Source organism: Nilaparvata lugens, chromosome 3 (assembly GCF_014356525.2).
Source record: "Nilaparvata lugens isolate BPH chromosome 3, ASM1435652v1, whole genome shotgun sequence".
Lineage (NCBI taxonomy): Eukaryota > Metazoa > Arthropoda > Insecta > Hemiptera > Delphacidae > Nilaparvata > Nilaparvata lugens.
The window spans coordinates 26,701,713-26,717,338 of record NC_052506.1 but is presented as its reverse complement, the minus strand read 5'-3'; the positions used below and the strand labels follow the sequence as shown (position 1 = coordinate 26,717,338).

General features: G+C 35.7%; 2 protein-coding genes across 5 annotated transcripts in view; one reads left to right on the top strand and one right to left on the bottom strand.

Moving 5' to 3' along the window:
- LOC111054026 (rab3 GTPase-activating protein catalytic subunit) overlaps nt 1–15,626 on the top strand; it is a 280,846-nt gene that overhangs the window by 100,081 nt on the left and 165,139 nt on the right. The window lies entirely within an intron of this gene.
- LOC120350371 lies at nt 11,159–13,549 on the bottom strand. The gene is made up of 2 exons (XM_039423435.1): nt 13,011–13,549; nt 11,159–11,683 (listed from the first exon to the last, which is right to left on the bottom strand). Exons 1-2 carry the CDS (start codon nt 13,346–13,348, stop codon nt 11,614–11,616), a joined length of 408 nt encoding a protein of 135 aa, XP_039279369.1. The 5' UTR covers nt 13,349–13,549; the 3' UTR covers nt 11,159–11,613.

Here is a 15,626-nt window from a genome sequence, read left to right as displayed (position 1 = left end):
AAATAAACATTATTTATTACTAAATGATGAGAAGTTATTTTTAATTATGATTTAGATAAGCATTATTCTTGTTATGGATTTCTAGATTGGGATTTTATCATAAATGTAGGGTAGCCATTGAAATGATTCTTATCTAAATCTAACCACAGTCATTGTTACCAACTTAGTTTTGGTTTTCGTGCACTAATCCTCCATATAACCCACCAACTATTTTGTGTTGCCATGTTGCAAATCTGGAGTGCAGAAATAGTATATTTCGCACCTAGGGCCGAAAATGAGACTTTTCCGGCTCGAAATCGGTTTTCAAGTCCGAGGCCGAGGACTAGAAAAGATTGAGAGCCAGAAAAACATTTTTGCCCATGGTGAGAACGTTATTTTTCGCCACACAGAAAAATAAACAATATAAATATGAGAATAATTGTTTATTAGGCACTTCCAAAAGCAAAACAGGAAGGTCATAGCTCTAGCAAATCTGAGGTAATCTGAATATCAGGAAATTGTCCAAGTATTTTTATTTTTTATTCTGATTTGTCTAAATAACCTAAAAGATTATGTTCAATTATGTAAGAGGTTGAGTTTATACTTTTTATTCTTCCAAATGACAATAAGATGATATTATTATAAATGTTTTGATTCTTGAATAATAAACACAAATAAGGAAAAGTTTTTTGATCAGCTGTTTTAGCACACTTGAAATTTGGCCAATCTGAATGTCAACGTCAACAATGCTTGTTGTTGTTGACTTCGGAAGTTTAGGTTAGAAGTTCTATCCTACTCTGAAAATCGAATTTGAATAGTTTATAAAATATATCTTATCTGTATTTTATTCATCCAATAAAATGATAGTATCTTATTGCAGAATACTTATTCAATTCTAGAAGCATAAACTGATTCCGTTTTATAAACCATTTTGTAAACACGTTCACATCAAATCAGAATCAGCTGACTTCAAGGTTATTTTACAGCCCTAGGGCCGTAAAACTTTTACCGGCCTGGTCAGAAAACAATCATTTTCGGCCTCCATATGACGCACGAAAACCAGCTTATTACATCCAAGTGGGGCGAAAAAATTTTTCCCGCACTAGAGCGGAAAAGTGATTCTTTGCGTTCTGTAATCAGTGCAGGAATGGCCACTTTTCAAGGTAACTGTAGGAAAAGATACATTTTCAAGATGTTCGATGTTTTTGAACGGGTAGTATTATAGTCCACTAGACAGCTGATTTATGATGAATAATTTTTCTATAGTCTGATTTTTACTCCAATATGGGCATATGAAGGAGGCTCCTTTCTCCTTTCATATTATCCTTGAAATGCAAAATTTCCAAAAACCTTGTATATACGTCGACGCGCAATTTAAAAAGGAACATAGGCCTACCTATGATATCCTTTACATCTTGTAAACGCAATAAGATCTCTCTACCACAATACTCAAATAATAGTAAATACAGGTGATCATCGGTTAGATGAAATCACTATCAACCAAGGTGTTAGACAAGGGTGTAGTCTATCTCCCACTTTATTTAATATATATGTGGACCACATTTTCCGAAAATGGAAATGTAAAGTAGATTTAGGAATTGATATTGGTGAAGGTGTGTACCTGAATGCTCTGTGTTTGCAGACGATTTGTGGTAGTACAGGAGAACGAAAATGACCTCCAAAAATCAGTTCATATCCTGCATGAAATTTGTAAAGAATATAATTTCAAGATATCAAAGGAGAAAACCAAAATCATGGCTTTTAAAGGAAAGTACCCAATAAGATCAAAGATTGTGATAGACAACAAGGTATTGGAGCAGGTGTCTCAGTTCACATATCTGGGTTGTGAAATTAGTTATAAAGATGAATTGGATGTAGAGAAGAAGGTAGGAAGATTCCAAATGATTTGTGGAAGTATCAGTAGGACATTGGGAAAGAAAGCTACCACAAGCACGATAATGAAATTTTATAAGTCAATGGCAGCTTCACTACTACTCTATGGTAGTGAATCGTGGGTAACATCAAAGCCACTTGAGAGTAGAGTGCAGGCAGCTGATATGAGATTTCTTCGCAGAACTAAGGGCTGTGACAAAAGAGATCACATCAGAAATGAGGATATACGGAAAGAGCTGAATATCTTCTGCCTGAATGAGAGAGTTGCATCTTATCGTCAGCAATGGAAAGAGCATGTGGAACGAATGTCAGCTGATAGGCTTCCTCAAAGAATTTTCAAGTATAAACCGGTAGGCAAAAGAGACATAGGCAGGCCACGAAAAATATGGCAATGATCATTATATTTATTATAAAATAAAAACAGTAGATTGTAGTGATCCTTATGATGATATTACATTAGATTATATTGGTGTTATTAATTTATAGATTTTATTTATTATTATTTTTTTATTCTAATTACAAGCTGAATGTGAGTCGGAACAGGCAATAGCCTAATCCCTGATTGAAAGAAGAAGAAGACATAGGCCTACCTGTCAAATTTCATGAAAATCTATTACCGCGTTTCGCCGTAAATACGCAACATCTTCTATCTTCTTCTTCTTCTTCTATATATATAAAAGTGAAATGGCACTCACTCACTGACTGACTCACTCACTCACTCACTCACTCGCAGAACTAAAAATCTACCGGACCAAAAACGTTCAAATTTGGTAGGTATGTTCAGTTGGCCCTTTAGAGGCGCACTAAGAAATCTTTTGGCAATATTTTAACTCTAAGGGTTGTTTTTAAGGGTTCAAAGTTTGTCTTTTAGCATGTATACTCTTCTTCTCCCAATCTCTTAATTATAATTGAAATTTCCATAAATAATATGTTACTATAGAACTATAATCTAGATAGAGTACCTCTTCGAAACAGTTGTTAACTGGGAACAAAATTAATAATATTGTCAGGTTGGCATTAAGTTGAGTTGACTTTGTTAGGTTGGCATCAAGTTGAAGATTTAAATGCATTTATCGCGGAGAAATTGATTGGGCACTGCTACTTCAATCCTGGGAATATTATATTACTAGCCGTCAGGCTCGCTTCGCTCGCCATATCCGTTTAGCCAGACGTTTAGTCTGGACCCCCGACTGGATTGTCCTAACATATGATAAAAACGCTCAAATGAAAAATGCAGGCGAGCGAAGCGAGCCTGCTGATCTCATTCTTGGACGATCCAGTCGGGGGTCCAGGGGGCGGAGCCCCTGGCTAGACGGATATGGCGAGCGAAGCGAGCCTGACGGCTAGTATAAACATATAAACAAGAGAAATGCCAAACCGTCGACTTGAATCTTACACCTCACTTCGCTCGGTCAATGATAGATAGATAGATTATTCATTCAACACAGTGTACTATTGCACAAGCACACAGTTGAATATCGTCAAAATAATACAAATATAAATATAGCCTATTAAAATCGACCAATTCCTTCAAGGATCCTCCAAATACTCCTGGACCGTGTAGTAAGATTTGTCAATCAGATATTTTTGTAGGTCGGCTTCAAATCTATTAAGAGGAATGCGGTTGGATGCATGCTTTATGTATAGGGAGCTTATTATAAAATGTGCAGCCTGAATAGATAGGCTTACCTTCAAAGAGCTTCCTCCTATGTGGCTGAATAGCAAAGTTGTCTCTGCCTCTAGTGTTGTGGGAGTGCATAAGCCTCAGGTCCATTCTTTTTTTCACTGTAAATTGAAGGCACCGTCACTAGCAACAATGATCTGAACGCCTCTCTGCAGGGGTGATTATTAATCTACCTCCAAAACCCGCTATATACCGTATTGCCCTCTTTTCACCCCCTACATTGAAGCTGCTATAACAATGAAAGGAAAAACTTGGAATAGTGAAATAATACATCATTTCAAAGAGAATTCAATAATGCTCTACAAACCTACGATAAGCGTCAGTTTTTATGATGCATTGTTGGAGAGTTATAAGCCCTGAAAGAGCAAAACATTGAATAATAACCTGTCATTTTAACAATTACACACCTTCAAGAGCGAACATCTCGGGAACTGTTTGGAATATCACAAAATTGCACTGAACAAAAAGTGTAAAGAATTTATCAAGCTTTATTTTTGCATAGTTAGTTATGTCGGTCGAACTCATTGTTCTCAAGATATGAGCGTCGAAGCAAAACGCTGAAAAATGCAACTTTTAAACCACCATCATCCCCTTAGCACATGAGTTAGGAATGGGGACTTTTGATATGTTCTCCTCCTAACTAGTCTCAACAGAGCTGCAAAGTCAAAAATTTTGTTTAAAACATTCCCTTCAAATTCCTTTGTCAATTGGTCTATTGTTGCAAAAATGGAGATTTCACACTCAACACTAAAGCTGCTGCAAAAGGTGTAGGGAAATTCGTAAATGTGAGAAATTATACATCTAATTGAAGAGAATTTAATGCTCTATAAGCTTATAATCAGCATGGATTTTCCGTCGATTTTTAAAAAGTTATAAGAGCAAAAATAGAAAAAAATTGGTGGCAAACGTGTTTTTTTTTCAAAAATGTCACACCTTCAAGAGCGGATATCTCGAAAACTAGAGGAGATATGAAAAAAGTTGCAGGATGAATATTGTAGGAAATTATGTAAGCTTTTATTTGTTATAGGACAGTAAAGTCCTTAGGATACATCGTTTTTGAGTTTCATGTGAGAAACCAAACCTTTGAACCACCCCCACCCCCTTAGCACAGCGGGTAGGGGTGGGGACTTTTGATATGTTTACCTCCTTACTACCTTAAACAGAACTGCGGGGTCAAAAATTGTCTTCCCAACTTTTCCCTCTACCTTTCCTTGACTGGACTAATAGTCCAGAAAGTAGGTTATGTTCCATACACTTGAATTCAGGTTAAATTTTCAGTCGAAACTTGAAAATAAAAAGTTCTAATTCAGATTGTTTACAAACCAAATTGAATAGCAAAATAACACTCACTAATCACTTAAAATTGTCAAATAATCATTAACTTTGAAAATTATGATATACTCTAGTTTAGAATGATTATCATGTCTTGTCAACAAATCAGATTATTTTGATCAAGTCGATTAAAATTCCTAGATAATAGCCTATTTCTCGCTGATTGATTACACAGCTGGAAATAATTCTGTTTCTCTCCCACACACACATCTTATGTTTCGACAGACGACGAAATTATCATCTGTTTTTCCAAGGATTAATAATTATTATCCTTTTCATGTCCTTCAGCGAGTTTTCCCAGGGATGAGACCTAGTGCAATCGAATTTTTATATCATAAACCTACTACTTTCCAAATTTCGTGATAATCGTTATAGCCTTTTTCGAGATCCCTTGGTTATAAATAACCAGATATAAATATATACAGAAATTGCTCGCTTAATATCATAGGATAACTATTATTGTCTATGTTACAGATAACTCAACTATTTTAGTTGTGGACAATATTTATCATCATAAAAATTAATCTACTAATAAATCAACAACTATTCTAGTTGTAGACAATATTTATCATCATAAACTTTTCTTTAATCCCAATTTTTTTTATTCAGAATTATCAGTTATTTTTTGAACTGAATTTTCAGTTTATGAGGTGCAATAATATATTAGCCTATTCAAACTGTGAAAGACTCATTTATTTAAGAGAGAAAGCAATAGGAATGCCCTATAAACACATTAGTGCATCAGTTTATGAATGCAGAATGAATGCAAAATTCTGAGTAGTTGTAGTAGCACGTAGTAGTCTCGCTCGAATTCGCGCTGTATCTATGAGACAGCTCACATGAAGCTTTGGAGCGAATAAGGTAGCGCAAGCGCCGTTGAAATGGTATGTGCATTGTTGCACATTTTCTTGTCGCTCAACAGAAGCAGAACAGTTTCAAGTCCTTTAAAATATTAACTGTGTCCGTGCACTCGATTTCTTCTTCTTCAATACATAAATTATGCAACATAATTGAGGAAGAGGAGCGGCAGATTTGAAGATGATAGTTTGGTGTAGGCGTATTGTTTAACGTTTGTTACAGGTACTGTAACGTTGTAAAATTTGTACATTATTTATTTAAAAGAGCTGTTGAATACTTTTTAAACATTTATCAAAAGTGTTGTGAGTTTATTAAAAGTGTTATTAAATTAATAAAAATGATCTATGACGTGATTCAATTGAGTGAGTTGAATAATTGAAATAAATTGTGCTGAATAAATATTGAAATAATTGCTTACTGCCTGACTCAATCATTTGTATTAGTAAATCTTATTTTTTGAGCTCGATGGTAGTTTGTCCACAGAATAGATACAGAATGGAAACTGTCAATCAAACGCCTATCCAAACAATGCTTTTTACATGGCACAAATATAGACATGTCACGTAACCTTAGGAAGTTCCAATCCTGGTCTTCTGATTAGCTCGCGGCAGTGAATGAGATCAATTGATCTGGATCAGTAAAGTGATCCGAACCTCTCATCTGCGGACCTTCCTTACAAGATGGTGGATTTTTGCGCCAGGGTACTAGCTGAGTTTCCATACTGTATGTATACTGTGTTTTCTCTTCAAGTCTTCCCCCGTTATCAAGTCTACCGGTCTCGTGCGTTTTGACTTTGAGGTTAGTTTTGTTATAGTGTACTGTTATCGGCAAAGTTATTGTATAGTAATTTATCATTTTGAAAGCATTCATGTTCCTTTCTCCTAGTGGTAGATCAGCTTGGTTTTTAGTGATAGATTTTCTTTTGTGCTTTTGTCACTATATATTTTTAATATTCCGGTTAGGCTATTTTGGTAGATTCGGTAGCCTAACGTAGACTCAATGCAATAGATATTTGCTTGCAATAGTTAGTGAATATGGACTAACGTGTGAATATTTATAATATATATATATATATATATATATATAAACTCTCTCTATAACAGGTTTAAAGGTTTGTATTTGTGGGATGGGTGGGGGATGGTTGTCATGTGATCGTTCTAGGGCCGGACAGTTTCAGTCATTTGTTCCAAAAGATGTTTTTTTAAAGTCAGGATGAAGCTCGCTCGGCTCTCGATGGACCTGATAGAAACAGGAAGTGCATTCCATGCACGACAGGCAATGACTAAGAAGGATTTTGTGAAAATAGTAGTTCGATGATTGGGTATCCTTAAAGTACTTTTTCCGGTTCTAGTATGTGAAGCATCTATCCTCCTACCTTCAGAGACAAAATTGAAATCATCTTTAAAATAGTTCGGATTACCATATTTCAAGATATCTCTAACAAGCTTGACTATTCGAAAAAGCCTTTGATTGGGAAGCTTCAATGTTGAACTAGCAATGTGGGCTGGGGTGATATGATCATGGCGTTGGAGAGAGTACACGAAACGTAGACAATAATTTTGGCAACGCTGTAGTTTATCATTCAGAGTGACTTGCATATCGTTAAAAACAGAATTACAATACATTAAATGTGGGAAGATGAGAGATTGAACCAATAATAATTTAATGTTTCTAGGGAGAATATCGTGCATTTTCTTCAATGCATGCATGGCTGAGAATACCTTTTTACAAGTTTTGTTCACTTGCTCTGACCAGTCAAGAGTATTATTCATAATAATGCCTAAATTTTTAACTGAGCTACAGTGAGGAATGTCATTACCATCTACACTAATTTCGTGAATCGATTCAAGGTCAATATTGTTTATAAGACGAGAATATCCAATTATAATGGGCTGTGTTTTGATGGGATTAAGCTTAAGGCCATTTTTATTTGTCCATTCCACTATCGAATTGATATCCTGATTCATTATTCCAACTGTTTCATTAATTTTTGTTATGGGACAGCTTAAATAGATTTGAAGGTCATCTGCATAAGTATGGAAACTGGAGAATTTGATAATGGAAGAAAGGTCATTAGCATACAAAGTGAAGAGGAGAGGGCCTAAAATTGAACCTTGTGGTACTCCATGCATAACGTTTTTCCAAGTAGACTTTTTGTCACCGACAGATACACATTGTTTCCTACCTAATAGATAGGATTTAAACCAAACTAATGAGTTGTGACTGAAACCAAGAATAGCCAACTTATTCAGAAGGACTGTATGATCAACAGTATCAAATGCATTAGAAAAATCAAATAGGGTGAGGATGGTGCATTTTCTTCGGTCCATAGCTAACCTTATATCATCAGTGACACGAAGCAGAGCTGTTTCAGTTGAATGGAATTTTCTAAAGCCTGATTGAAAGTTATGAAGCTTACTATTGTTGTCTAGAAATTTTACAACTTGAGCATGAATGAGTCTTTCTAGCACTTTGGACAATGCAGGTAAAATACTGATTGGTCTAAAATCCTCAACTTTATTGGGTGATGGAACTTTATTTAGAGGGTGAACCAGAGCAAAGTTCCAATTTGTCATGTACAAGTCGGTGTTCATATCCCCCATAACTAGTATACGGTTATAACAAGGCATAAGAGAAAGCAAGGCACTTTCGAAATCTGTGAAATGACCTATTTTTGGTGGGCGATAACAGATACCAACAAGTAATTTATCATTACTAGATAAGGATAATTCAAGTAGCATAAACTCTGGTCTGGAACAATACTCTTGTTTAGATGTGGTTAAAACTTTTGTTTTGATACCATCTTTCACATAAATTGCTACACCCCCACAAGCTTTATTTAATCTATCATTCCGGAAAAGATAATATCCAGGCAAAGCAACAAAGTATGATGGAATACTAGGCTTCAAAAATGATTCGGAAATTCCAATTATATTGAAGTCCTGAAAACGGAAGATTGCTCTGAGTTCATCAATGGTGGCAGCTGAGGGATTGTACGTTAAGGTGAGCAGCCTTGAAAAGTTTTTTGAAAGAGTGGAACTTATTTGCTAGAAACATACCTGTGTCATTATTACTATTATTGAAATAATCATACCTACTTGAGGGCAGCGAGCTGACGTGTCAGTGAGAGGCATCATGGAAGCAGCAGACCAATCGTGAACCGACCTCAAAACGACACATGATATGGAAAATGGGGATGAAACTGATAAAACTTAACCTAAATGAAAAAGTCTCTTGATTCGAGTGCATTCAGTATGCCTTGGCAGTTCAGCTCCCTTCACTATCTATAGCACTAGTTCAAAAAATTCACTAAACACAATAAGATGTAGATGTGTGGAGTTCCGGTGATGAATAATCCTAATGGTGAATAAGATGAAGATTGAGGAAGAACTTGTTGTGGGAGATCTAGTCCAAGTGGTGATAGAGCGAGTAGGTATCCGGTAGTGGAAGAATCGGGTCCAAGTGGAGGTAGAGCAAGATTCAGATTCAGATTCCTTTATTCATGTCAGAGTCCAGCAGATAATCCAATGTGGTGGGCAGTTTGCAGTGGTAGATGCAGATGGGAGGAGCAGGTGGGGGAGCGAGAGAGAGCCAGGGTGGCGGCAAGAGAGAGCGCGTGGGAGAAGTCACAGGAACCAGGTCTGAAAACAGGAAGAAAACTCCAGCAGAAACAAGTACAGAAAGTATATGAAAATCATTAAGAGGATAGACAATTAAAAGAGAGTGTACAGAGAGATGGAAAATAAGAACGATAAATATGAATCAGTGGATTGATTTCAAATTGCAGTTGACGGTTTTTAGAGAGAAGAATGTGAAGAGAGGACTAAGCTGTGTGAGAATACACATAGATTATGTAAGATTATTGTCTAAAAAGGTGGATGAAGAGAGAGATGTTAGAAGAAAGTAGTAAATATCCGGTGCATAAAATGAGGTAGATAATAAGAAAATGAAATTGGAGGGATGAGAAAAACCGAAGGAGAGAGAGAGGGAGTGAGTAGCGAGGAGCGAGTGATACAGATAGCATAGAGTACAGTGTTAATGATCTGGTATAGAAATGAAGTAAGCATGTCTATATTATTAAAAATATACAGTATAACTAGTTTTGAGCATGAATTGAGCTAATTTGGAGGGAGGTCAGAATGAGAAGAGGTAGGAAGAGAAGAAATAATAGAAGTTACAGACAGGTAATACTGCATATAAGAAAACAGAATAGAATATGCGAATAGAAGGTTGGAATGTGACTATGGTGAAAATTACAATAGAAGTGCCAATCATAAGTTTACCGTCATTATTACGATGACTGTTATTTCTGTTATTGTTGTCAATTCCACGAAAAGTCAACTTGAATCCTGCTGTAAGTTTACTATACACACTAGTAATGATATACATGTGGAGACTGGATTCAGGCTTTGTTGATAAACAGAAATGGATTTAATAGATTATGGATTGACAATGAACTGAGATTAGGAAGAAGCGTTATAAACTCAGCAATTTGAAATAGGTTATAAATGTATTATTAAAGTGAACTTAAAGGCTTGTTTTCCTAGCGACAGGTTTTTTGCGCCGTTGACAACGTGATACGCCGGGCGTTTAACGTCGACCACTGATTCCTTTGAATCTAGTTGGGATGTTTTCCAAGAGGGCGCAACACGTTGACGTGTTGCGTTGACGCGGTTGGTCCCACTGCTCGAGGAGGAGTCAACAACGCAGTACGCTGACGCAATCGCCTTGGATTCCAGTGTTTTGTGCATTCAACTTTCAAGTTGTGAGGTTTTCAAGATATCCCAAAGCGCATCAGCGAGGTTTTTGGCAGACGAGGATGAATTGTTAATTGAGTTCGTCCAAAAGGAAGATATGTTATATGACCTTAAACATAAAGAATTTTAAAACTCGACGAAGAAAGACCTGTTGCGGAATGAAATAGGGAGAAGATTGGAAAAAGAAGGTACGTTTTCATTATGTCATAAATATGTCATAAATTTTATTAAATATATTACTTATTAATTACACGTATTATACTTATTATTGAACACGTATTATCATATGTGTTTTCATAACATGTTTCAGTGTGTACTGAAGTATTCAGTGAAACGGTTTCTCACTTCGAATCCTTCAGCTTTAGAGAAACCACCTGTGCCTGCTAGATTAATTAGGTTTCGGGAAGGGAAATCCTCCAAGGTTTCCTCAGTGTTCAAAGTACTGTTCTATAAATACTCATCCCTCAACATATTGTGTAAGCAACAGCACACAACGATAAGTGATTCCACAGTCTCAGGTTTCAAATGTATGGGAGTGAAAAAAATTCTGAAAATTTGGCACATGATGCCAAACGCATTTTCGGATGTCCTCTGGGCTTTGCTGTGACAGTAATTGTACCTTCTTTTGTTTGCATCTTGGAGCATTTGTGCTCTCGAATATGGCTTCATCATATGCTTACCTAAACTAAAAGCATCATCGCCAACTATTACATGAGGTAGAATGATATTAGAATGCGGAAGGTTCTTTGGTGGTGGGAATATTGTTCCATTTGTAACTAACGTTCCAATTTTTGACTTCTTAAAAATTCCTGCATCTCCCTTCTTTCCGTAGGAACCCACATCAACAAGAACAAACTTACAGTTTGCATCGGCCATAGCGAGAAGCACTACAGAAAAATACCCCTTATAGTTAAAGTATAGACTTCCTGAGTGACCAGGTGCTACAATTCTCACATGCTTGCCATCAATGGCAGCTACACAGTTGGGGAAACCCCACCGTTTCCAAAAATCGTTGGCTTTCTGTTCCCAGTCTATTTGGTCGGGAGGAGGTAAAAAAAGTGACACCAGCTTCTTCTGTAGTGCTGCCAGCACTGTAGGGACGATGGTAGTCTACATATAGCAGAGGGAGGGATGCGGTCCAAATGCTAGTGACCTGTTTGATTCTCCTGTAGCCATAAACCTAAAACAAATGTTTTATAATTTGTAGTAATGTTGTACAGTAAAGGGAGAAAAAGAAGAGAAAGCTACAACAGGAAAGCTGCTAAGAAGAAAAGAGCTCAGTACTGGCAACGGTTGCAGTTTTTAGACACTGTGGAGGATGAAAGAACGAGTTTTACAAATGTTGTTACCGCATCTGACGTTGGAGCATCATCTGAAACTCCACAACAAGGCATTCCAGAAGAGTATGAGGAGGATGCTTCAATGGAACATAGGTCCCAGGAATTATCTCCGCATACATCATCTCAGCATACTGAACAGACAAATACGACCCCATCCCAACATGAAAAAAGGTCCGAACTTGAATTTCACCGTCAAAATCCGAAACAAAGGAAAGACAGTTCTATTCTCCAAAAATATTTGCAGGAAAGAAAGGAAGATAGGAACCATTTGAAGAGATGTCTTGAAGGTCTTATGACATACCCAAGACCTCCGCAAAATGAAACTGAAATTGATATGTTCTTCAAAACAATGGCCGCAACTGTTAAAAAATTCCGACCAGATCTTGCCACCCAGACTAAAGTGAGTGTTTTCAAAATAGTCACCGATATGGAAGTGCTGAACCAGCGACTGTCTATCCCTGGTGACAGTGAATTCACAGATATTCAGTATGATAACAACCAATTGAGACCGTCACCCTCCTCAACATTGTCACCCTGGTCCACTCCACATTCATCTCACACACAAGCTTCGGACCCCTACTCCGATATCGTTTCTCAGGCCTTCCAAACGGCCTTAGTAGGCACAGAGAACAATGAATAATTCAGTTTTTGTACTCATGTTTGATTGAATAGTTTTGTGTTTGATTGAGAAGGCTACTCCCTTTTGTACTCGTTTTCTACTAAGTAATTACTTTGTTCTTCTATTTTAAGTATTATATTGTTACTTTTCTTTCTTGTACCGTATTACTTTTCTTTCCCGTGGTACTTGATGTTAGGTATAAGTTTCATAAAAATCGTAAACACCCACATCAAAGACACTGATGAAGATCTCAATACCACATTCACGCTTCCTAGGGTTAGGTTAGGTTAGGTTATATTTGGAAATAGTTCATTTTTTTCGATTTTTTTTGGGTTTGTGATACTATGAAAAATAGTTTCCAGATTTTTTCTTTTAACTCAAGGTTAAGTTTGGTTATACTTTACTAATTTTTTTTAAAGAATCTGGTAAAAATACTTATATTTTTTTTTGACCTAACTTGTCAGTCTAAAAATAGGACTACTACGTCAAAAGTCAATTGTTTGCTACAATGATAATGTAGTAGAAATAAACAAATATTTCCGGCTTACCTGAGTGTGACTGCCAATTTTTCAGCGGTTGTTATAGGTTCCTTCACTCGGTTGTAGGAAGAAGTAGTCAAGTCGTCATTAATGAGGTTCAAAATGTCGAAAAATCTTCCTCTGGGCAGTCTTAAGTATCTTCGGAATTTCTCTTCATCATCAAGAAGATGATTCTTGACTAAACTGCTGAACATTCCTTCACTTCTGCGGTTTGAGAATACATCACTCATACTTTCCCTTACTTTTGCATATTTTGTTAATACGAACTCTTCTTCTTCGTCACCATCTATTATTTCTTTAATTATGAAAGCAGCCATTACATTTCTCTTTCTCACCATGTTCTCCATTTCAGCAGTTTCACTTAAATGTTTCACATACAAACACCCAACCTTCAACACGATTCTACGCCAACTGAACAGATAAAACACGGCGCTAGGAAAACACTTTTACGCTGCGTACTATATTTCGCGCTTTAGTCGACGTTTTTCAGGCTCATTCGGTTCCTGCTGCGCAAAAAACCTGTCGCTAGGAAAACAGGCCTTAAGGCCTGAAAAATTGGCAGTCACACTAAGGTAAGCCGGAAATATTTGTTTATTTCTACTACATTATCATTGTAGCAAACAATTGACTTTTGACGTAGTAGTCCGATTTTTAGACTGACAAGTTAGGTCAAAAAAAATATAAGTATTTTACCAGATTCTTTAAAAAAAATTAGTAAAGTATAACCAAACTTAACCTTGAGTTAAAAGAAAAAATCTGGAAACTATTTTTCATAGTATCACAAACCCAAAAAAAATCTTAAAAAATCGAAAAAAATGAACTATTTCCAAATATAACCTAACCTAACCCTAGGAAGCGTGAATGTGGTATTGAGATCTTCATCAGTGTCTTTGATGTGGGTGTTTACGATTTTTATGAAACTTATACCTAACATCAAGTACCACGGGAAAGAAAAGTAATACGGTACAAGAAAGAAAAGTAACAATATAATACTTGTCACGTTATTCTTTATATTTAAATAACGATTAGCCTCCTGCTTGGCATCAGTCGGTAAAGCATGAGATTTACTATAATTAGGTCGTGGTTTTTCTAATAGTATTCAGTCTTAAAAAAAAATCTTGATAGGCCTAGATATGGGCTTCTCCTATAACTTTTGTAATTCAATAAATAATAAATATATATAACAATGATACTTATACTATAGAGATGAGGAATAAAAAATAAATTGCACACCATGAATGTTCATACATATATTACATAAATAATGCAAAGATCAATCGAGGCAAAAAATATATATATAGAGCGATAAAAAATATAATATAAAAATAGAACAATATTTGAAATCAATAAAAATATCACAGGCTAAACTTTATATTCTAGATTTGTGGCACGAATCATTACCATGTGCCTTTATCTTGAAATCATATGCATTCTTTTGCATGTAGCTGTGGCATGTACTTGCTAATACTTGTCGACTTGGATAATTCAATCAAAAATATGTGCTCTAAGATCAGCTTGATAAATTAGCCACTAATAATCCAAATATATATATATATATATATAAAAATCTCTAGTATTTAGTAGATTTATTTGTATCGAATATATATTTTCATCTCAGGGTGCAAGATTCGGCACCTGACGGAATAGGTAGAGCCATTCATCTAGTGAATTAGAACTATGATAAATTATCGCAAATTGTATTGCAAAAAATTAAATATTGTATGCATACGTTTGATAGCCTAGATTTCGTACTTCTTTGATTAAATAGAAATTTCTAAAATATTGATCCATATATTTTTCTTTCAATTAAATACCTTTAATACTAATTTTTACTTGCGCAAGTATTACTCTTATTAATTTCTCAATTTATAATAACCCTTTCGGCGAGCTAGCTTTGATCATCAGATTATTTCGAAGCACTAGGGCGCCCATCACTAAATTCAAATTTAATCACTCACGTGTCGAAAATCTTCTTGTAAGCGCCGATGTCGATCCAACTCCATGCGGTCCGGGAATATGGTAGCCGGAATCGTCTCCTCCAGGGGGTTATAAATTTAATTAAAATGAAAAATGACTTCTGCTTCACAATAGCATCACGAAGTCTTTTAAGAAATTAATAATTTACTTTAACTTTAATTTTTACAAAATTATTAATAAGGTACTTCGCTCTAAAATATTTGGGGTCCTCTTATGGTGGCATCTGGCTGGCGAGTACTGGTTCTTCCTTCTCAAGTTTTACAGATCCTCTTTCCGACTTTCAAATTAGCATAAAATTTAAATATCTCAATCCTCCGCCATTAAATTCAAATAGATCTTACAAAAAATGCTAAAATATTGCTTAGATTATATGATTAATAATTTCTTTGCATTCGAGCCATATTGATAACATAGATTACACAACTTTTTACACAAAATCTAGTACATTTATATAATATATATAAATATTTTTGAATTGGCCTACAGTTGCCGCCTATTAACTGCCGTTTTACTATTGGTGCATGCAAATTTTATTCGGTATTCATGCGCCTAGTAACCCTTATTTCCTGAATACATTAATTAGCCAATTACTTTATTTTTAGACCTATTACTATTTCTGTTAGGGCTTTTTATCTACCCAGATTTAAA